This window comes from Electrophorus electricus, chromosome 7, assembly GCF_013358815.1.
Source record: "Electrophorus electricus isolate fEleEle1 chromosome 7, fEleEle1.pri, whole genome shotgun sequence".
In the NCBI taxonomy this organism is placed as follows: Eukaryota; Metazoa; Chordata; class Actinopteri; order Gymnotiformes; family Gymnotidae; genus Electrophorus; species Electrophorus electricus.
The window spans coordinates 15,230,331-15,255,234 of NC_049541.1; the positions used below are offsets into that span (position 1 = coordinate 15,230,331).

At 37.6% G+C, this 24,904-nt stretch overlaps 2 protein-coding genes across 2 annotated transcripts; one reads left to right on the forward strand and one right to left on the reverse strand.

Annotated features, from left to right (window-relative positions):
* Window positions 1–725: 725 nt before the first annotated feature.
* Window positions 726–8,432, reverse strand: def6c (DEF6 guanine nucleotide exchange factor c). The gene is made up of 12 exons (XM_027002165.2): window positions 8,179–8,432; window positions 7,173–7,313; window positions 6,501–6,683; window positions 5,227–5,454; window positions 4,745–4,891; window positions 3,375–3,483; window positions 2,888–3,210; window positions 2,697–2,804; window positions 2,375–2,541; window positions 1,975–2,188; window positions 1,700–1,787; window positions 726–1,541 (listed from the first exon to the last, which is right to left on the reverse strand). Exons 1-12 carry the CDS (start codon window positions 8,272–8,274, stop codon window positions 1,306–1,308), a joined length of 2,040 nt encoding a protein of 679 aa, XP_026857966.2. The 5' UTR covers window positions 8,275–8,432; the 3' UTR covers window positions 726–1,305.
* Window positions 8,433–12,365: 3,933 nt separating this feature from the next.
* LOC113572540 (pendrin-like) lies at window positions 12,366–24,800 on the forward strand. Its single transcript, XM_035528645.1, has 21 exons — window positions 12,366–12,480; window positions 14,044–14,181; window positions 14,339–14,478; window positions 14,564–14,674; window positions 14,818–15,008; window positions 15,340–15,504; window positions 16,397–16,549; window positions 16,704–16,786; window positions 17,005–17,152; window positions 17,450–17,563; window positions 17,829–17,906; window positions 18,197–18,292; window positions 18,671–18,777; window positions 18,990–19,059; window positions 19,210–19,302; window positions 19,382–19,477; window positions 19,780–20,037; window positions 20,889–20,943; window positions 21,257–21,399; window positions 22,597–22,680; window positions 22,899–24,800. Exons 1-21 carry the CDS (start codon window positions 12,473–12,475, stop codon window positions 22,920–22,922), a joined length of 2,355 nt encoding a protein of 784 aa, XP_035384538.1. The 5' UTR covers window positions 12,366–12,472; the 3' UTR covers window positions 22,923–24,800.
* The last annotated feature ends 104 nt before the right edge of the window (window positions 24,801–24,904 follow it).

The window sequence follows — 24,904 nt, forward strand, 5'->3', positions numbered from 1 at the left end:
GTTTGTAAGTTTGAGAAACAAAGCCACAAAATGGTTGTGTGGTGATGGCTGGTGCTAATGCTAACTTAGAAAAATACATCATATCCCAAAACACTAAGTAAAATTTCCAGACACATAAGAAAAAAAGTGTACTGTCTGATGTTAAAAACAACACATATAACAGACTAGGGAAATGTGGAGATTCAGGTGCCCTTGCATATTTCAGATTCTGTACAATGCCACACAGCCTCAGGCAAACAGACAGATTCCATAAGCCATAACGGAAAAGATCAGATTTTGGAAAATCACGACTGAGGCCGTTTCTCAAAGATCACTTACAGTCAGCCTATTGATTACTACCCAAAACCAACAGAGAAGGCCATCATTCATCTGCTCCATAGTGATGTCTCCCAGCCACAAACTGAGCCCCACTTACTCACTAGCCTCCAGAGATCTAAATATATATGCCACAATTATTTTCACTCTTTCGTGCTAAATAGGGGCACCTCTGCTTCACCAAGGGTTTGATTTGGCAGTTGTAGGACATTATTAGCAGCACAAAGAAGAGGTTGATAAAGCTGTCAGGGTTCTCATCACTAAACACTAATTCACAGAAATCATAGGACCTGCTACTAAGTTTTGTTGTTGAAGAGTTCCAGAAGCTGGGGAAAAATAGCACTGTGGAGTTGGCTGAAGTGGAATGCCAAATGAAATAAAAAAATGAAGAATGCAAGGAGACACGAATGCTCTGAATATCCAATGTATTAGGGAGAATATTTATAAGTTCACGAAGAGGTATTATCAGGTCATGTCACAATATATCCCAAAACAACTGCCTCCCCTACTGGTCATCAATAGAATTACAAACAACAGGCACTAGCGCAACCCGGTATACCAATACAAAAGCATAAAGGCAAATGAAAAAACAAGTTTGGATTCAAAGCATTACAAACAATATATGATTTAAACATTTAAAAATATTAAAAATCTGTTGACTTATTATAGTCCAGTCATTTAATTTACAGTCCTGATGGAATCATAGTATCAGTTCTCTGGAACAGCTGTTCCTGTATGAATATAATAGCTGGTGTATATGACAAAGCCTGAAACAGGAAATAGGTATTATGCCTAGTAGACATACTAATAAGACCTACTATAATAACACTTACTAGTGGCTTGGTTTATCAAGAATAGGTAATAATGAATACTAATTCTGAGCTGTCATAATTTAAAGTTTTTCATGATTAACCATAATATATTCTTTTCTGTAAGGTGACAAGATTGTAAATGGGACAGATTTTGTGTATAATCTGGCTCTGTGGGTGACTATGTCAGCTCTTTGGTCTGCTCTTCTTCCTTGTTTTTCATTTGTAGTTCTTCTGTCTCAGGTACAGTGACTGGCTCCTTAGATCCTGCTTCCTCTCCTTTGACCAGCAGCTGTCTGTCTGAGAATTCTGTTTCTTGAGTTACATTTGTCTGGTACTTTGTGATGAACTCTGTGCTGGTAAGTGCCTTGTCGTATTTGGGGAACGTGGACTTTACTGGCAGGCATTTCAGTTTGTCTATATTGGTCATGAACAATACAAAAATACAGCAAATCCATTTTGTAACATAAATTCATAAAAATTTACAATTAACAAAAAATGAATTATTAATAAGTGTTAGCGAATACAATATTTAACAACATTTCTTGAAGAGGAAAGTAATGTGTGTGTTTTACCTGCTGGCGTGATGGGCTTCATAAGGCGGTTCATCTGGACATTCCACTGTCTCATATGTGGAACCTTAGAATGAGTTTCTGACACTTTCTGAACAATAAGAGAAAGATGGATAAAATATAAAGAAACTTGAAGGATAACAGTATCTATCTGCAGTTTTTCCTTTACTCCAGCCCTGAGTGTGGTTTTCTACTTTGTTTACCTCAGCTCTGAGTACTTGTTTTATTCATTTTCTTTTGATTACGTCCCTGCTTCTTCCAAATTCAGTTTTTTATACCTCCAGGGTGGAAGAATGGGTTTCCACTGCTTCTGCTGGGGGCTGGGTTGAATGGGAGCTTGGCTGGGAGTTGGAGGCAGGAGAGGGTCTGAGTTCCACATCTTCTAGGGTCTGCTTCTCCTCCTCTTGAGTCCTTTCTGCAGGAGCAGAAGTCTCCAAGCGTCTCTGAAGTAGCAGCAACTCAGACAGCTTCCTCTGCTCCTCTTCCAGCTGTCTGTGGGACACCCAGCCAGCCAACAATCCACACACACACACACACACACGCGCACACACACACACACACACACACACACACACACACAAGTAGTGACCATGTCCTAAAATTAGATGGTGAGCAGGTGAAAGGTGAAAGTGGCCAGAAAGAGACCACAGTGTGTGCCTCTGTGTGTCTGTAACCAACCTCTCGACCTCACATCGGGCCCTTTCCTCTTCTAAGCGGGCTTGTGTCTGCAGGTTGAGCACCTCCTCCAGTTTCTGCTGCGTGAGCTCTAGCTCTCGGATCCTCTCCTTCTGTTGGTTAGCTTCCCTCTGCATCTTAGCCAGTTCAGCCTCTAAGGTCTCCTTGGCCTGAGTAAAGTTTGCAATGGCAAAAATATCTAGTCACTTATTGAACTCTTCTGCTACTTGTATGAAACGGAGAGAAATAATAGAAAAAGTCAAGAAAAGACATGATTGTAATTAATAAGACGAAGAAAGAACAGGTGCCCTGTGTGTTATCTTACTGCATTTGCCTCCTTCAGCTGTCTCTCCAGCTCTCGCTGCTTCTGATTCTGCTTCTCTGTTTCACGGGCCTCCTCATCTTTACGCTGGGCTTCCATTTCCATGTGTTGCTAAGAAACACATATTTGAAATAACTGAATACAAACGCTTCAGCCAACCCTTCATCTCACGTCACTTCCCCCTCTTTGTGTACCTGGATGATGTCTATAATCCCCAAGTCGAGCTCCTCATGCTGCGTCTCCAAGCTGGACCACTCATCCTTAGGGCTGGGCTCACTCTGGCTGCTCTGTGTTCTCTGGCTGCTGTCATCACTCCGTTGACCCTCGCTATTCACTCTTCTCAGGGCACTCTGGCCATTGCTGTCGCTCTGTCCTCCATCATCGCTCTCACTGCTCTGCATTTGCTGGCCACTCTGCCTGTTCTGGCTGAGCTCCCGCAGCTCCCGCCTGCGCAGCTTCAGCTCCTTATGCAGTGAGCTCTTCCCTTCAGTCTTCAGCCGGATGGCTGTCTGCGCAGCTGAAGAGCAGCCAGAGCAGTCACAACAATGTTGAGCGGACAGAGCCCGACGCGTCACACCACAAATAGGCATAAGGGAGAAATGTTGTGTTCATTTCCAGCGTAACTTCAATTTGGAAGGTAATACGAACTGCATAAAACGTGTTCTAGGGATGGGCTCTCACCTTGAATCCACTCCACTCTCTGTTTCTGGTCTGATGCACTCATCTCATATGTCCTTCCTGGAGTCTTCACACAGAACAAACATCGTCTCCCTTCCTTATCAGGGATGGTCTGGCAGTTACATGACACAATAATTAAGGCATACCTAAGCAATTTGTTATTGGTTAAGACACATTTCAAAAATGAAAAACATGATAAACCAGAACAAAATTTGATGCATAGAATCAGATATACCATGTCTTTTGTGTATAATTTTGTCAGGGGGTGTTATTGGTGGATGTTTATGTATTCTTTTTTAAATGCATGTTTTATTATTTGTTTGGATGCCATACATTGTTCATTTGAAATTATATTTATATATGTGTGAATCTCTTGGAAATACTACTAAGTCATGTGACGCATCATAGCTTATTTATAGCACTGATCTTGAGGTTGTATTGTGACTCTCCTTGATGGAAGCTCATGTTGAACCATGTCGAGAGACTTTTTGTCCATAGCCACGTCTAAATAAAGAATTTTTAGATTTGATGAAGAGTGCCATGGAAATGTTCTGTTTAAAAGTTTGTGACTGCGCAAAATTTACCCAGACTATGGTCACATAACTGAATGGCTAAGACTGATACTGACAGTGTTATATCATAATAGGAGACTTTTAAATAAGTGAACAGAAACTAAAACTAAAACTAAAATAAGTGAAACAGTGAAAACTAAAACATGATTATGGGTGAGGCATTCTATATACATTCTAATGTTCATTGGATTAGAGTGTGAATTTCTAAGAAAGATAATTAGGTTATAATTATGATTAAATAGCATATGATTACACTATTAAAGAAAGGTTTTTATAGGGCTCATATTTTCAAAGAAACATTTATAGACCTTACAAACAGCTTTAATGAAATAAACAATAAATTAAAATTTCATTACTGTATTCTGTTCAAGTGCACATATTTTGACTCTAAGATACACTATCAGGTTAATTCGAATGTTCTAGTACTAGTACTAGTTCTACAGCTGGCAGTTTTTAAAGCTGACACACACAAAAGCATAAAATATCTTGATGAGAACATCAATTTCTATAATAAATAATAACCTTAGTTTCTTTTCTAATGCTTTTTAGCAAAAATGTTTTTAATTTCTCTGTTTAAATGTTTCCCTTTTTGCACAATTTATCTCTGAACGTCTAGCCCTCAGTTATTTGGTGCCCTCAGGAAGCCTTTGGATATACAATCCTCACATACAGCAAACATTTTAATGATAACATTCATCAGAGCCTCTGTCATTCTTTATCAACTTCTAAAGAAGTTACTCCAAGTCATGTTGGAGAACCCAGTTTTTTAAACTTCCTTGAATGTCCCTGTTGGTCTTTCACCTCCACCACACAGCTCCCATCCAGCTGGAGTTCCCCTTTCTTCTCCTTCAGATCCTCGCTGACATAGTACTCCATGACGTCTGGCTTCAGCACAAACCAGCGTTCCTGCCAATTCCTACGCACATGCCCCTTTTTCTGCATGTAACCCTGTTTATCAAAGAAAGTAGGAAAGTAAGATTTATATCATAACGGTGACACATCCTCAAGACTGTGATGAAGCTCAAACTGAAAATGACTTTAGCATGACGTCATTTTACTATTAAAATGACTTCCCATTGATCCAGCACATCTGGCTATAGCAAACAACCATAGGGGCAATTCAAGACAAAAATTATGTCAAAAAATGTAATTATACGTTGTAATTTAAATCCACACCAGGAAACACTATTCGACTACTATTCGCACACTTAATCTGTGGTCACTGGTGAACATCTGGTGAACATCTGTGAACACGACTGCTGTATACCATGAGTCTTAGTCACCTTCTTCAGCACATTGTGGTACATTTCCATGAAGACCTCATCCAGGGCCAGGCTGAAGGTCTCCTTGCTGTCCAGCTGCATGAGGTGGCCAGCACCTAGGTGCTCCAGGAACAGCCACACAGATAGGCCACTGTGTAGAGAGATCTCCTGGGCTAGCAGGGCCTCCAGCAGCTTACCATCCCACTCCTGACTCATTGCTGCAGAGATCTTCTTCAGTAGGTACTCCAACTACACAGGCCACAGAGGTTGAAGGTTCATAATGCAACACAAGGACACTGGTGAAATTCAAAACCACTGCAAACAGTCTCTAACAAGACTTCGGCAATCTCATTAGAACTTTATGCTTTACTTTTGGCAAAGACATATCGACTCATTTGATGCATATTTTAATAAGACACTGCAAAACATGCAAGTTGCAACACATGCTCAGTATTTGAAAGATCACAATCAGGAGTGAACGTATCATTCTCAGGAAGCCGTATGACTACCCTCCTTAACTTCCTTCCCTGTTGTATTGTTGCAGTATCATGAGTCACATGGGCCATGGTGTCCCTCACTCATCCACCCTTATCTAGATTACACTTTTACACTTTACGCTTCTCAGTTTTCAGATGTACGAGCATGACACAATACCTCTGTAAACCAAGCTAACTTGACACATGGCATCTTTAACAAAATAATTAATTTACCCACTGAATTTATTATGCCAGCGTCACATTTATTAAAGTAAGAAGTAAATGTGCTAGAACTAAATGTGGCTGTTGTATACATATGAGCAGTATTAAGAGGACTGGATCTGATCTGAAATTAGCACTCTGCGAGTTTAAAGCTGTAAGTGACATTCACTCTTCTGCCAGACTTAGTCCACATCTTCTCTACAATCCCATGCCTTCTATCCAACTGTCTATCCCCAAAGCTCCCTAAGCTTACTGATCTCTGTGTTGTGTATGAAGCCATAACATTTCCTGAGTTTTCTGATTGGTTAAAATAACTGATAGTGTTTAACTTTGTGGTTGCTGAAAATAGGACAATGACAGATGTTATTTCTGTCATTTAACTCTTAGTGTAATTTAAATATGTTAAACATGCGTGGCAACCTTATTTTATTTTTAATGTTCAGGCAAAGTTCTATCTGTCACAATCATTTTCACGCTTCCACACGCACACACACACACACACACACACACACACACACACACACACACACACACACACACACACACATACACACATACACACACAAACAGACTGACATACATTTAGAGACTTAATACCTCAGGCAAGCTGATTATGAGTGGATAATGGTCCTCAGACAGCAGATTAAACAAGCAGAAGAGTTTGAAGCAGTCTCTTTGCGAACAACTGCCCTGCTGAATACTGGGCTTAAAGTTCTTCTTAGCTGCCATCATCCAGCACAGCTCATCAAATGTCTCCTTGTTGAAAGTACCTTCAGTGGCCTGGGAACCATCATCAACCAAGGGCAGACAGAGTAAAACCAGAGTCAGCTTTCTTAATAAGAAGCATTTTCTTTTACCAACAGCAATCAGAACAAATCAATCTTTTTTATGTATATCTCTGCATGACTACAGTACATGCAGATAATAATACTAAAAATCAGGAATATGCTTCCTCAGTTATTTATCAGCAGATGCTAATAACAAAAACAGGGTTTACTGTGTATGGTAGACCAAAACAGAACATGCTTCCAAGCAACAGCAAGCCTTTAAATCTGCAGGCACGACAACGTTCAGCATGGGTTTGCACTCTGTTCTCTTTTTGTACACATAGCTAGTCCCGGAGCAATCATGTTAATATTTTTGAAATGGCAAATACTCTCCAATTAACAAAAAGTTAAACCTGGTAGGAGACTAAACCCAAATCATGGTAAAAGTGATACAGTGAGTTACAGTGATAAGGAAATAAATATATTTATGAAGGAAAAGAACCTTTGCCAGAATGTACTTGTTTAGGTATGGCATATAGCCTTGGTTGGACACTGGCCCATTGTCGTTATCCTGGAAGTGCTCCTCCAAAGCCACAGGGTCATGAGGGATATTCAGAGCTGTGTACAGATTGTGGGAGAGTACCTGTGATATACAGTCAGAACAAGACCTGGCTTGAAACACAACACAGCAAAACACCAGCAACATATAAGCAAAGGACATGGTACCCATGTATGTCAGCAAAGAGGGATTTCAGGAATTATCACACTTGAGATATAAGTCGCCTTCGCGCTACTGCGTTTCACACACGGCCTTCCCTGAACGAAACTTGTTTTTTGAATAACTTTTTAAATACCTTTTGAGTTGCTAAATACATAGTTTTAACTAGTTAACTGTCAGGTGACATGTGGTTTCTATCAAAGAAGGACTGTAATAGCTGATATGTCAAGGTTTTATAAAGAAAAGCATGCTAATCACCTGATCACCACACTTCTAGGAACAGGAGGAATCATACATGGAATTCCCTTACTGTAGAGATCGCTGTCTCATACGGCATGTCCGGACATTTACAAGTTATTGCATAACTTAAACTAATTGGCCAAGGGAGAACGTGTTCCAACACGAGATTTCCCTCAGGAAAAAAAAAAACAAAAACATTCGGGGACTTCGAAAGAGGTCAGTGTTTTGAATATCCAGACAGCCAGTCCCTCAGTGTATTATGAAGGACAACAAGGAAGCACTTAAATGTGACCTAACAAAATGTGTTCATTATACATTCACGTGAATTAAAATGACATAAGGTGAATTACATAACGTTAGGATATTCTAAACTTCATCCATATCTAAAGGATGGCAACTACTGTCTGTGAATTAACATCAGCTCTTCACGAAAATAACACCACAAAATTTCAAATGCAATTAGAAGCCATATGTTATTGAAGTCATTATGCAGTCAGTGAATCAGAGACGGAGGGCTATTTCACGACAAAAAAAATACTGGTTGTTTTACCTTTAGTTGCGACTTGGACACTTTTCCGCTGTGCTCCACGTCCAGTGAAGTGAACGCATACCAGATAGACTTCAACAGTTCAGATTTTAGATCCATGACGGAAATGAGAGTGGCATTACTAAGGTGATACAAATAATGGTGATATTTTAGCGCAGTGAAGTCCGCTGGTGCTATTTTACACTTATCGAAGGAAGAATGCCCTTGTACAGCGGGGGTACGGTTTTCTAACACTCGTGCTATCTTTTCACCTTCAATGCGTTATGGCTTCCGGGGACCCCTGTGTGGCAACTATTTATATTGCACTATACAGTCTCTCCGAGATATATATATGCCGTAACCTAGCTTTACCAAAGAAAACACTGCATATTTTATTTTGTATAACATAGGCTAATAGCAATGTTTTAAGGAAAAGGCACCTATATAAAGGATCCATCATGTTTCCATTGCTATCTCAATCATGCCCAATGATATACATTGTTGATAGGTCGAATTATAAGCATGTGGGTTTCTTTTATAGTCAAAGTGCACTCAGCTAAATTACGCACCACAGGCCTAATGTGTGGAATGTTATCCACCTTCAAAGCTACTTTAGGCTAGAATTTATACATTTCTGGAATTGCCGGGTTTTTTTGTATGTGTTTTGTGACCTACATGTGTAAAAAAAAAAGTTGATAATTCTGTAATTTTTGGTTTTGAATGAAACTGTAATTGGGAAATTTGAATAAAATGTAAGCTTTTTTCTGCTTTCTGCTACACAGTGAACTCGTATTTACTACAACGCAGTGAAATCATATAGGCCTGTTGTGTAGTTTATAACTGAATTGACCGAAGATCACAAAGATATTAATTGAACAACAACAATAACAAAGTCAAATAGTAAACACACAACTACAGATACACATTCTCCTTGCTGCTAAAATGTGCAAATGTAGCCATATTTAAATATCACAACAGCATGAGAAGTGTCTGGGTGGGATAGGTTACAGAAAAGAGATCATCACGACACTCATGAGATGTATGGGTACATGTATCTGTAGAATATATTGGTAACTAGGGAGATGAGGGGCTGACCATTTAATAGTTGAAGTTTCAAATTATGGTTAGGATTCGGGTTGATAGGATAGACAAATATTAAATGGGACATTAGTGGTCCCAGAAAATCCCCCAATGCAGTAGATGGTGCTGCAGTATAGGAGTGGCTTCAACAAACATGTACTTGGAGAAACAATTTGGTGGTACATTTTCAATGTGCAGCTGATCCAAGGGATGCCTGACTAAAGTTCTTAATACTTTTTAAAGTATTTAAAATATTAAATATTTAAATTTAAAGAGTCAGCATATTGGACAGGTTTTGATTGGTTAGTTGAAGAGAGACCCGTATGAACACATTCCCTTTATTAATGGAATCCATTTGTCAGATATAATGAGTAATATATTGCTGTTCTTTTACCTGAGCCAACAATGCTTGAAGGTGTTAGGTGATGCTGAAAAACAGGTGGTAATGCCAAACAGGGTGCTTTGAAGAACTGCCAGGGTAATGCTCAGAAATCTTTGCTTGGAAACAATTCCAGGTTTAGAAACATAGATATTAGTACATTGTTGATTAAAAATAAGAATAACCACACACAACTGTCACAAAACATTAATCTGATTCATTGTATGCAGTGACTCTGGCAAATGTTTATATGAATATACATAATAATCATATTACCACCTTTTTATTTTAGTTTTGCAGTATGGATAGCATCAAGCAATAGGAAAAATCTAAAATTACAAAGCCACATTGTGGCTTATAATGAAATACAAATAAATTTACAAATAAATTGTAAATTTATACATTTAAATTAATATAATTTAATGATTGTTTACCAAACTGTTCCACCTCATCTGAAGAGAATGTAAAACAAGGGTTAGATTTATGATCTTTAGAAGGACTATTCCTTTAATTTTCTTTTTAAATTCTTTTGGTTTTAATTAAGTGATTAAAGTATCCAGTTTCCTGAAAATGACCCAACTGATCTGAATTTATCCTTTGTCTGATAACTTTCTAGTGGGCCCACTTGGGTTACACTATCCCTAGTTATTTGTATCACAATTTCTATGTAAGCATGCATATGAAATGCAATGAAATGCTTGCAGCATGTGATTACATAGCTTATGTCTTACATGCAAGGTTTTTAGAGAAAGCTCATGTTCTAGAATCTCATTTGTTTGCTTACACTGTCAAGTTTTTTTTTTTTTTTTAAGATTCCAGACTAGTCCTTGACTCATCCATCGATTTCAGCCTGGAATCCAGAACACTTGGGTGAACACTATCAAACACAGTCAGTTGGGGAGGCCAGCATAATCCATGAAATTTAATTGCACAGTACAGATACATCCTAATATGTCGAGAACTTGGTTCTTTTGGCCCCTTTTTAGTGCTGTGTTCATTAGCCTGGGCCATTATGTAGATCCTATTAAAGAGACTGTCCAGCAACTTAGAAACCCTCTCCCAGGGAGGAGATATTTATAGAATGTGTGTTATTCCCATAAAAAGAAGACTACAAACCAGCAAATTAATAACAGACAAGCTACATATCTTGGTATAACCATAATTAATTAAAAAAATAGCATTCATGTTTATCAAAATTACCAACATTATGGACCCAGGAAGCACTAGACATAGCACAAAAACTACAATTATTTATTAACATTATATACAGTGTGCATAATTTTCTGTATCATTATTTACTTGAAATACTTTAGAATTTAATAACAATTGAAGGAAATTTATTGATAAAATTGTTTCCTTTCTTGGTATCTCCAGATAGCTCCCAATCATTCTGTGAATGGTTTGTGATGGAAATTATACATTCAGTGAAAAGTGGCTGTAGACAGCAAAACAAATACTAAGAACTTATCATACCCCCATGCCATGCTGTGTTGACATATTGGCAAGTTGTGCTTTGGCTCGTGCCCAATTTCAGTTTTTGGAACATTGATACCACATTCTATTGGAATTCTGAGTTTTTGCCACAATGCTGATTTATACCAATTTCAGAATTTCACAGAAATGTTATTGTAAGTGTTATCGATTAGAGGACCTTCACAAAATCTTTGTCACTTAAACACACCTAATACCTGGTTAAACCAAATGCAATAGTCAAGAAACACATACCTGGCACCTATACTCACTAACTACTTTGTTAGATAGCTTACACCTATAAGTGCATTTTATAGGTGTACAATTACAGACTGCATTAAATTTAACTGTACATGTGTTTCTAATTAATAATGGTTCTAACAAAGTGGGTGGTGGGTGTACAAAAATGGAACTCTTACTTTTGTGACATTCTAAACATCCCAGTATGTCTTAGTTTCAGATCATTCATTATTGTTTGGTATGAGGTGCAGACAATGGAAAAATGCTGTATTATTACTGCTTGTATCACTGTTTGTGTTTAAGAACTTCCTCATTGGAACAGGTTACCCACAACATAAGCTCTGTTAAAAATAGAATTGTAGAGCGCAACAAACATACTAGGAAACACAGGCAGTTCCAAACACAGGCAAACCAACAAGCTGCCATACTACAAAATTAAGGCAGATAATTCAAGACATCATATCTTAACAATGAAGAATAACCAAACAGCCAAATACTTTACCTATATAGTTCTAAATAGTGGCTATATACTACTAAATGTTTCCTGCTTGTAAACTGTCAGTTAAGATTTTGTCATGGCAGAAATCTTACTACAATTATGATGATACTCTCTTAAATTTAATTTGACAGCAGCCTATATTGTACTGATGAAAGCAGAATTGAGCTTTCTTTTATACAGTGATTGACAACATGGTAACACACAAAGCTCATCTTTCACATGCAAATGCTCTTTCCAATGCCAAAAGTATGTCCACATCCTCTGCTGGTATTACTGTACACGTTTGAAATACATAGGCAACATAAGCAACATGTAAAAGCAGTGGTTTCTTCAATAACATAAAATCCTACAGAGTGATGCTGGGTGACAGATGCCATAGTGTTACCCTTTCAAGATGTTACCAGCATTACATCCATGATACACCTCCCACATGTCAGCATGCTTATAAATAAACGTGAAAGACAGGGATACAGGTCTTACTTAGATAGAGAGAAAGAGAGGGAGAGAGAGAGAGAGAGAGAGAGAGAGAGAAGAAGAAGAAGAAGAAGAAGAAGAAGAAGAGGGGAAGCTGCCTACAGTATATAAAAAGTCATGGGTGATCTATATTTGCTCTCTACAATTTCAAACTGATGTGAGAAGTTCAAATTTAAATGTTTAGGTAAGGTTTATAACATTTTTAAAATTATGCAAAAATGTTTTACACTGTAATTCATAGTGGTGATTAAAGTGCAAATATATTAATACAATAACAAAAGACAAAAAAGTTGCTTAGGAGGAACATGTATAGCTATTTTACACCAGATGCCACACTGCTGAGTTAGGCTCTGATTTGGTCATGCCTATGCATTCCTCTATTGAAAGGAAGGGTGTCTGCTTTTTTTTGAATACAAATATTCTTGTTCAGGGTGATGCTCTGTGTTCTACCCCTTCTTAGCTAGACACAAAGTTTTTTAGTGGTGGAATGAGTCTCTTTGTATCTGTTTTAATGAGTTCAGTTGAAGCAAATTTGGCACTTTATCTGTTTTATCAGTAAAATTATTCTACAATTGAAAAAGAAACCCAGCTCTGTTTTTGGATTTAAAACATTTCGAGGTGCATGTTGGTTCCAGCTTGCAACCATTCATAGACACTCAACCACTCAACCACCCATCACAATCCTTTGGTGATTTTAAATCGTAGGTGTAACACGAACCAAAGGCTTGTGCACTGGGCATTGTATGATTTGGATGTACGCCACAAGAGAGGATTGGATAATGTTTTGGCTGATGCTCTGTCTCTGATAACATAGAATGTTCTACCTTGTTCCTTTTTTATGGGAGGGTGTGTTATGTGCCTGGACATTATGTTGAGCTGTGCTGTGTTTCTGCTTTGATGCTTTTGTTTCACAGGCTACCCACACAGGGGTACTGTGGAAAAAAGTAGCCCAGCAAGATGTTGCTTATCTATCACGAGCCTGCACACCCTTACAAGCTCATTTCCCAGTGCTGACGATGTGATTGGCTGGTGGGATGATTGAGTCCTCTTTAATGCTGTGGTTCACTGTGTGCCGGTGCCCCATGGTGCCTTCAGGGGAAGACGCTCCTCTGTAGGCTCTTTGATAGGGCCTTATGAACTTGTACTGAAGCTACCTTCATAGGCTTTTTTATGTGAGGTTTTGAGTAATACTTCAAAATACTGGTTCTTAACTGGAGAGATGAGTAGTACTGATAGTGATTATTGCACGACTCCTGAAAGAGAGCTATGAGGAATACTGGTCCCATTTAAAATATGTGTTTGTGTTTTGAAGTGTATACTACTTCTTTTGTGGTTAATATTTTCAATGTTTGGAATTGAATGAGTGGGTCCCATTTTCTTTAGCCTTCTTCTCGTTTGCACTTTGTTAGGGAGTTAGGGAAGATATGCTTTTCACCTTTACTTTTTATTTTTTATAGGGAAGCAAGCTTTCTGAGGCCTTGTAGAATTTATTTAGTTATTTGAGATGTGATTGTTGATTTGTAACAATAATATGGTTAAGATTTAATGGGATTTTATGTCTCCATGGGTTCTCTTTTGTTGCATCCTTTCTGGGTCCTCGATTATCAAGACCAAGCGGGGGAAATGATAAGACCTTGTCATAGCTACTGTCCATTCTACCCATCCGTGGGAAGAGCTGTGACCTGGCTGGGTATTCCAAGAGCTGGGACTCACCACTAACATGAAAAGTTTTGACATTCAATCTTAGGTTATCGTCCATGATGGATGTCCAGAACCAATACTGCGTGTCACGACCCATATACTCCATACGTGCTTTCGAGCATGTCCATGAGAGACAAATACGAGAGACCAAGAGTCTTAAAGAGAGATTCAGCGGTTCCTGCAGGCGAGTCTCTTTAAAGTCTTCATGAAACTCAAGGCCATAGATATTTCATTTAATTTGATTTAGAGAAAAGATAAAATGAGCATTTTGTTCACTGCTATGCACTACATCAGTGTATGTGTGAATGTTAACAGGCTGATGTGCAATTGACTTTTTACAGGTGCTCAACTAAACGGGTATGGAATATAGTTAAGATGTATTTCCCAGTCCTCGGATGGCTCCCGATATATCAAATCAAGCAGTGGCTTCCTGGTGATATTGTTGCCGGAATCACAACTGGAATGGTGTGCGCTTTACAAGGTTAGCATTGCTCAGTGAATAAATCTATCTTCTGTCTTTATTGCATTGCTCAAAAGGCATTTATTTTTCCTGTTACTTTTCACAGGTTTGGCTTACTCTCTGCTGGTGAATGTTGCTCCAGTATATGGACTCTATGCTGCTTTCTTTCCAATCCTCACTTACTTCATTCTCGGCACCTCCAGACACCTCTCTGTTGGTATGTTTTATCTCTGCACTGGATTATCCTGAAATCAAGGATGCTTTCCTTCTTGCATGCTGCTTCCAGGAACCATCAGTACATTTGAAATGACAAAAGACGAAAATAGGTGATCTTGGTCTCTTATGTCTGATCATGTGCAGGTCCATTTCCAGTCACATGTCTGATGGTAGGGGCCGTGGTGCTAACACTTGCGCCCGATTCTAATTTCATGCAACCGGGGAACACGACAGGTGTGAATGGTACAACAGTTATGGTTTTGAATGCCGCAGCAAGGGACACCCAGAGACTTGCAATAGCCATGTCCATGACTGTGCTGATTGGAGTGTTTCAGGTATGGCTGACATCCTGAAATCAAAGGAATTTATGTGAAACTACAATACATTTAAATTAATCAAATCCATGATTCAGAGATAAATAAACCTGTTCTTGAGTCTAATGATGTTTAATTGTTTTATGATTTATTATTAATTTTACATTAAAGGTGTTAATTTCAAAATGTGAACTCCCCTACAAAACGATTGTTTATATTATCCCAAATGGAGAAACTGAGGGCTTTCCTTTTATTTGAATGGTTAGATGGTTATATTGTTGTTATATATTGTTATTGAAGTATTGTGGTCCTTTGTGATTAAACAATTGTTGATATGCTTCCTGTCTCATAGGTTGCAATGGGTGTGGTCCAACTGGGCTTTCTAGTGCGCTACTTGTCTGACCCCCTGGTGGGAGGCTTCACAACAGCAGCAGCTTTGCAAGTAGTTGTCTCCCAGCTCAAAATAATCTTTAATGTACCTGTTGGCAACTACAATGGCATCCTGTCTCTCTTTTATGTGAGTTTGTGGCATCACACGCATCATCACCAATTTAGTTTAACCACTTTTTATTTAGCGTGTATTGGGGTTGGTGTCGTGGATAAGTACTCAGTTTATTTGGATCTGACCCCTTACAAGGGAAGAGTATAGACTATTTTTCATAGTCAATCATAGGGGTTGGTATTCGAATAGAATCTGTAACTCCTCAGCAGTCTTTTTTGATTTAAGTGAAATTATGACTATGCACAGCCATCTGCCACCAACCCCACTCCCCAGAATAAATAAGCAAACAAAACAAACAGTAAACTAAAACAATGCAAACAGATATGGCTGTAAGAAGTATAGTAGATATGTGATGCATTGTAGTTTTGGGAATTAAATAGTTCAGGATCACTTTGATTATCCCATAATGTCATGACCTTTTTTAACATTTGTATATTTGATTAGGCAACTGATCATAAGACTGAGTTTAGAAAAAAACAAAAACCAGACAGAAAACAGGAGAAGACAAAACACAATAGAAAGGTTCAATTCACATTAAATTAACAGGCAATACCTCACACTAAAAAGAAACAGAACCATAGGTGGTGCAATGAGGAACAGGTGAAAACAAATGGATTTCTACAGAGGATGAATATGAGACAGCTGTAGAGTATAGTGATGGTTGAGTATGGTGGGTCACCTGACTCCCTTGGGGATTCTGAGAAGAGTAGTGTAGTGTGATTCAGTCTTACAGGCCCAGAGGGACACTCTTTAAAGTTTGTTATTGCTTTCTGTTAGTTAGTTTGTATATAAACAATACTGATAATGGAAAATCACTGCACAAACCAGCAACATTATAGCTTTTGACACAAATATTACATTTCGAGAGATTGTTGTACTGATTGCAGTTAAAAAAATTTCCTTTTAGACTATTGGTGATGTTTTTAAAAACATTAAGCAAACCAACCTGGTGGACCTGGTTGCTGCAGTGCTGACCATCATTGTGGTGATGGTTGTAAAAGAGATAAATGCTAAATTTCAGAAAACGCTTCCAGTGCCTATCCCCATTGAGGTTTTTGTGGTATGTATCTGATTTATTCTACTCTTCAGTGTTATACTTAACCTCATGTCTTTCCATATGAAGAAAATATTATACCAATAACTTTAAGATAACACTCAAGATCTAGAATGATTTCTCAAACTCCAGATGTGCTGTTTTTGTCTCCGTTTTACAGACCATCATTGATGCAGGGGTGTCTTATGCATTGAATCTCAGTGGCCATTATGGTGCAGGCGTTGTCAACACTATCCCCAGAGGGTAAGAGCACTTCATGTGGTATAATATGTGTGAATGATCTCACATTTGTGTGAAAGAAGTAAACGGGACATATGTTAACAAATGTTAGAGAAGGATTCTGTGTCCTCAAACTATGCTTCTAAACACTTAAAACATTGGACAGTGTTTTGTCCTCTTGTTAATAATGCAAATTTTATACTATGAGAACACATTATAATGGGTTTGTGTGTCCCCAACAGGTTTATTCCACCCCAGCCCCCAGATGTATCACTCTTTAGCAGTATTGCAGGTTCCAGTTTTTCCACAGGAGTGGTGTCTTATGCCATAGCAATATCCGTAGCTAAAGTCTATGCAGCTAAACATGAACTCACAGTTGATGGAAATCAGGTATGTGCGCCTGTGCAGGAGTGAATACTACCTGTGAAATCAACTGAAACTTGCTCTGTTTGTGATATATTTGAGGGAATGCATTGACTGACCTTACTTAGGTCACCGTCACCAGCTAGAACAGAGATAAAGAGAGGCTGGTGGAAAACAGAAACTCCCATTACTCTGAAGCCCTGGAAGGCAGATCAAAGAGATGGAGCATGCCACTGAACCACTGGAATGCAGAGAGCACACTGCTTTAGAGCACACAGTTAAACTCTACCAGTGTGTAACTGACTTCTCTCCCTTGTCCAACAGGAGCTCTTAGCCTTTGGTATCAGCAACATTTTCTGTGGGGCTTTCTCAGGTTTTGTAGCCACCACTGCACTCTCACGCACAGCAATACAGGAGAGTACAGGGGGGAAGACTCAGGTACACACACACACACACACACACACACACACACACACACACACACACACATACACACACACACACATACACACACACACACACACACATACACACATACACACACACACATACACACACACACACACACACACACACACACACACACACACACACACACACACACACACACACACACACACACACAGACAGACAGGGAAAGTGGATTTCAATGTAGTCTCTGCTGTGCTTTGTGTTCTCTAGACTGATTGTGATGCTTTTGCAGGTGGCAGGTTTAATCTCAGCTTTGATGGTGTTCATAGTTATTATGGCTCTTGGGCCTTTACTTCAGCCACTACAGAAGGTTTGTAAAAGTGCTTCAAAATATGAAATGGATACTTCACTATGAATTTCAGAAAGCCATACAATATCTCCAAATGAGAGGCCATTCAGGGGACAAACACAACAAAACAATCAAAATAGTCAAATATTATAACTGGTACCTAAACTGGCACATCACAAACAGCTAAATTATTTAATGTGCAATATACTATAACGCAGCTTTGGAAAACCTACAATGTGCCTGTCCCAATCTGTAAAACACAGTTATGCAACTAAAAAGTGACTCTTCTGTCCTCTCTCTTGGACCTCCAGTCAGTGCTGGGGGGCATTGTTGTTGCAAACCTGAAAGGCATGTTCATGCAGGTGCTTGATATACCCATACTATGGAGGAAGAACAAGACTGACTGTGTAAGTCATCATACCTTCCAGACACAAAACATTAAGCATAACCAGCAGGATAGTGAATTTCATTTTTATCAGTGTAAATGTATTAGTTACATGATCCATGACAAATTAATATAGATGTATTAATGTATTAAATTGTAATGTTGGCCTGTTTTGCTGTTGTCATGCACTATACAACTTCATTGTTAATTATGTAAGAAAAGCTTTCTATGATGTGATTGTTTAAAAAAAGAAAAAAAAAATCTCCAAGATTCATCTGTTAGATCTAGTAATCAGGTTTGATGAGGAAGAAAAACTTTGAGTTGCCTTATTTGTAGGACTATATGCACAGTGTGATTAGTAATTTATGTAATGAGTGCTGATGTCCTTATTTTCCCACAGTTCATTTGGGTGTTTACATGCATCAGCTGTATTGTGCTGGGGCTGGATATAGGTTTGCTAACTGGTCTAGTGTTTGAACTGGCCACTGTGGTGATCAGGACACAATTGTAAGTGTCCTTGGCATTTTATAAATTACATTTTATGACAACCTACAAAAGCGCAAAATGCAACATTTTTCAGATATATTAAATATAATTACTAAATAGTACTACATATATCTAAAGAGAAATTCAAAACAACAAAATAAAATAAATCATAAAAGTAAGCCCCAAGTTTACCCTGCATCATGAAAACTGTTTATCAACTCACCTTCTCTTAGTCCCAGCTGTGCATCCCTTGGAAATGCACCCAGCACAGACATCTACAAGAATATGAAGGACTACAAAGCTGTAAGAAAAATTAGAAGAGCAGTCCATGTTTTGTTATAACCGATGCTTCTTTTAAATGCTTTAATTTTAAAGAGCCCAGTTCAGTGATATTGCTTTTTATACTCAAAGACAGAATTACATATTTTTTTTCTTTAAACTCTCCCTTTTCAGATTACTGAGATTCCTGGAATAAAGGTTTTCAAATGCACAGCACCTATATATTTTGCCAACATCGAATACCTAAAAGACCAAATAAAACATAAAGTGAGTTGACCTTCACCTAAAATAATTTATGTAAAAATTTAATTACGTGAATTATATGAATTATATGAATTGCGGGCAGGTGGGATTTGATGCAGTGCGGGTGTTTAAAAAGAGGAACAAAGCATTAAAGAAGATCCACAGACTAATTAAAAAGGGGAAGCTGAAATTCACAGAGGTACACAACCACACAGCACACTGGATATCACATCTTTATATTTACAAGTATTTACTTTCCATTCAAATTTGTCAAACACAATTATTTGATTTTCTAATTAAATTGGTGAAATGTTCCACAAGCTAATAGTGTTTAAAGCACGACTACGCTGAGCATATACACACAACACAGGCCTAACTGATAAAATTAAAATGATGATGGATAAAATGTTCTGACCTCAAATTCACTCAAAATTGCAGTCCCATGTAACTCTTCAATTTGAACATGGTTTTCCTCCCCAACTATCACAATGTCTGCTGCAGAATGGTCTAGTGCCAGTGGAGCCCTTGGGGGTGGACAATGAGGCCTTTGAGAGGGAGCAGGACCCTGAGCTGGTGAAGGAATTTGAGCAGGACATGAAGGGTGGAACATCTCCAAACACAGAAGTGGAAGTGCAAGTAGACTGGACCTCTGTGCTGCCTGTCAATGTGAATGTTCCCAAAGTCAACATCCACAGCTTGGTGATGGACTTCTCTGCTGTCTCCTTCCTGGATGTGATGGCTGCAAAGTCCCTCAAACTGGTGCGTCCTAATTTTAGTTGGAACAATTCTTTGGAGAGACAAAGAGATATATTTAATTATCATGGAAAGAAGATGGATTAAACCAAGATGTATACTCTTAAAATGATTCTTGAGAGAATTGAGAAGTTCTGAATGGAATTTAAGCATGACAAACCTTAATGTTTTTAACAGATTATGGTATTTGAGGAACTTTGCAATAACTATAATAATGAGAGAGTCCTAGAAACTGTATGTGAACTGAAATGGAAACACAATAGAAAGATTCAAGTTGCAAGTATGGCTGTCACACTAAGAAAAGCAAGATTAGATATATGGCAGGCCTTAAAAATCCCTGTTTATCCACAGTATTTTGCCCATGCATTGCTATAGCTAGAATCATATATATTATGGAATAAAGGCTCTTATTTTGGGATTGGGTTTAGTACAGGCTTTAGTGCCAGCTAAAATGGCTGCTTGATAGATTTTTTAATGGAAACTCTAACAAAGGATTCTATCTGTCATCAGTAATTAAGGCTGATGGGGACAAGCACAAGAACCACCAGAACATTTTAAGAATGTACTGTATGACTTTATAGAATATGGTTACATTTATCCAACTGAAGGTTTACAAATATTTGACATGATACTGACATGATACTGAAATTTGGCAGCTTTGGAAAAAGTACTGAAAATCTATCCAGGCATTTAATTATGACTGAGCATGGTGGAATTCAGTTATGTGAGTTATGCTTTGTGCAATACACTGTGTTGACTGATTTCCAGAGCTTAAAGGGTCACAGTAGCTGTTTATACAGTAGTTATAGAGCTATCATATCTCTCTCAGTTATTGGTTCATCTGTTTTTATTCGCAGATTCTAAAGGAATTTCTACGCATTGGAGTCAGTGTCTATATTGCAGGCTGTGATGGTATGGCTTGTCTCATAGCACATGTAGTAACCATATGTGTAGAATGGCAAACCTCTTTCCTCTTTTTCCTCTTTCCTCTTTCCTCTTTTGAAAGCCATGTTCTTCTGTATTGCAAAAGCAGTTCTTTAACTTAAAATTGGTTTTAAAACAAGGTCCCAGTATATACTGAATATACAAAAAAAAACAAAACAAAACAAAACAAAACACCCGAAACAAAAATTACATTAACATTTCAGAAACACAGACTTTCACACAGAAGACTGAACATTACCTGGAGATGTTCTGAGTTTTTCATAAACTCTTCATGTTACAGATGAGATCATAATGAAATTGGAGGCCATGGGTTTCTTTGATGAGGTGGTGAACCGAGGCATGCTGTTCCTCTCAGTTCATGATGCCATTCTGTACATCAAAATGGAAACCAGTGATAATTTGGATGATCCAATGGCAGATAAGGTAGGTGGTACTGACAATGACAATATTAGACATAGTCAGCTATAAAGATAAATTCTACAGTCTAGAAAGTTACTCATCCTTGAGGTGGCCAACATAAATTATATAAGCGTGCAGGAAGATGTGTTAAGTAGGGGGCACTTTTTATGCATAACACCTATACATATGCATGTATAATTACAAATGTATCCCCAGTTTAAAAAAAAAACCCTGATATCTGAGCAATCACACAGTAAAAACTGTAGATTCATTGTCAAATGCAACAGTGAGGGTATATGAATATTAAAATAGATTTTATTTCATTTTTTGTTCAAAATTATTTTAGTGCGATAACAAGAACTAACTGTACATGTTTAATGCATCAGATATATTCTAATTAATTATGGTACAGTCTGCTGTCACCACAAGGGGCATGAGCGGGGGGAATTATACAGCCCTGGCAGCTACCCACCTCACTTGATAATGGTGTTATATGTAAATGGGAATTAGATATATAGAAAAGAAATGCATTATGTCTAAGAAGATGATCAGAAAATTGATGGCTGGGATTCATGTTTGGACATTTATATTGCAAACCAATGACCACAAAAGTGCAGCAGGTGAATCCTGGTGCTGTCATTCTTAACCAAAAACCTTCAGTAAGAGTTGAAATGATACTACCCTCGTTTACCCACATTTTTTTTAATGGTTGCTTAAATGTAGTGAATGATGCATGTTTCAACACAAACTAGATTTGCTGACCAACATGAAATATTATTGTAGTTGTGAATTCACAAGGTGACAAGAATCCAGGATGAATTTGCACGTAGCATCACTGCTTGGCTGTTTTTCTTTTTTCCCCTTTTGCATTTGGTAAAAGAACATTGTCAAATGCAGGTCTGGGTTTTGTTTTTCTACTTTCTTTTTCCTAATTAACAAAAAGATGATTCATTCAAACTCTTCTACAGATTCCTATACATATTGTTGAATCAGCCCATTCTGCAGTTATGATCCTAGCAGTAGTTTCTCAGCTTCCTGTGAGAGGCTGCTGCTGTTGGTCAAGCCCTTTCCTACCTGTAATAACACCAACCACACACTCTCTATTAAGTTTCATGAATCTTGCTTAGTTGGCGTGACCATAATTCATCAGCATCCTTGGTTGCCAGAGTTGATGTTATATGGTTGAGAGTGATGTCCACTGACCATTCTTATTATGTCCAGATTTCACAGATGCAGGATGACACAATCCCACCACCTTTCATTGAAGATGATGATTTGATTGAGACCTACGACAACCAGCACTTGGTAAGCTCCTGGAATCACTTTTGTTGTAGTGTTTAAAAAAATATACTAATCCGTTCATTATTTAGTAAAACCCAATAATGTTTGACTAACTTGCCAACTAATAAAAAGTAATATACCTCATGCTGTTAGTAAGATTTCACTTGGTTTTAATCATTTTGGATTCTAAATTGTAGAACACCTATCCGTTCCTTTACACAAAACATCTGTTTAATTTGTAGGCTATCCATGGCCTCTCAAGCTGAGCCAAACCATCCCACTGTTTTTGGACCTGTTAAAAAGGGGAACAATGTCTTCCTATTGAGAGTAAATGTGCAATACCTTTTCTTTAGACAACTCTGACAACATAGCGTTAGTGAGCTTGGTTATCTTCTGAAGTTATGGAAACCTATATATAAAAAATATGGAGAACAATAAGGATTTCTGGATTTTCAAGTTGCTAGGCTAATTTTAAGCACAAAGAAAGATTTGCAGGGAAATCTCTATTAATATTCTCCTGAAGTTAGTCTCAAATGGTGTTTCATGTGCTTAGGCTTTTTGGTATTGCACAAGTAATCATGAGCCCTCGAGACATTAAGCGTTTTTCGTATTTAAAATGTATAAATGTATAAATAGCCTATATCTATGACAACTCCAAAAAGGAAAATATTTCAGATCACTGATACATCAGTGTAGCTAAATTGTTTTAAATTTCTTTTACACTCCCACTCCTGCTTTCTCACTACCACCAAACCTAAGTCATGCCATGACACCATATTAATCTGAGGTATTACATTTTGTTTGTATTTCTCAGCTATTTTTCAATGCTCCATATGCCTTCATTTTAGTAGTTCGCAGTTTTCCAGCAAGAGCACAAGTTTTCTGCAATGAACTCCTTATTTGCATTTAATTTTACTTTCCATCCTTCTGAATGGTTCCATTCATTTTAATATTCTTACAATTCTGAGGGTACAGGTTCTAAACATTGGCTCTATTTAATTTTTTTTTGCCAAGTGTGTTAGTTCTGACATGAACACACCTTTGTGCTTTCGATACTTTTTCATCCCTCCATCCCATCCCTCTTTGTAGGATCTTATTAAAAATAAGCTCTTATTCAGTTTTCAAGATAGCACAACCAAAATTGATTTCAAGACAACTTAAGCACTTGCCTTAAAGTCTTTAAAAACTGTAAAATAATTGTTAATATGCTGTATGAAAACTATTGTTTGCACTTTTATGTCTTTATGTATAACTATACTATAATATTATAATGCATTAAATCTTCATTTTCTGTTACCAGTATTTATCATCATAATCAAATGTAAACGGGTAATACTGTTATCCTTAGATAACTCTTAGACAACATATTTGTGCACTGCAAATATATTTTGGTGGTTTAACTACTAAATATATAGAAAATCACACAAGTTCAAATTTGGACTAAATAACTGAATATGTCTACCACTCAATCTTACAGGTCCATGACACACATAATCTATGATATTATTAATGCATTAGGGGTCAAGGATGCAGCAGAGTACTTCATGAATTCTCATAAAGGGACACTCTACTGATTTTTTGATTAAAAATGTTAAATTTTAGGGCAAAAAATGGAGTTGGTATTGTTTACAACATCATACAGGCACCAGGGATTGAAAACATTTGTGATGATTACAGATTCACTGATGCCTTAAAGGCTGTTCTACAATTGTATATATCAAAAGTATTTTGCCAAAACCTAATTTCAAAACAACTGCATTTTGTTCCCTGCATTATATATTGTGCACACTATACAGAGCAGAGAGAAACATGTAAGGTGTTGTAAGGACTAATAGTTTTACATATTTATGACCATTACTGTTTTATTTTGCACATAATGCATTAGATAGCCGTTTTGTTTGTCTTTGCACTGACCCTAGATCTTAAAGGGAATCAGCAGAATCAGAAAAGGTAAGCCAGTAAAAGTCAGAAAATGACTCGAGAATAAACCATTTTTTCTTCAAATTACTCTTTTTTACTTCTCATGCACAAATGATTATGAGATAAAAAATGATTATTTTGAAAATGTACCTCTGACTATTATTCCTCATTATTACTTGTGGGTCTCTAGCTTGTCATTGATATAGCACTGCAGGGAAGATGTAATAGTGTATTTTCAAATAAATGCATGTAAATCAAACCTAACCCTGTGATCAATTAAAGTTCTATCTATATATCTATTTTGATTGGCCTGTTTGTTCAACTATCA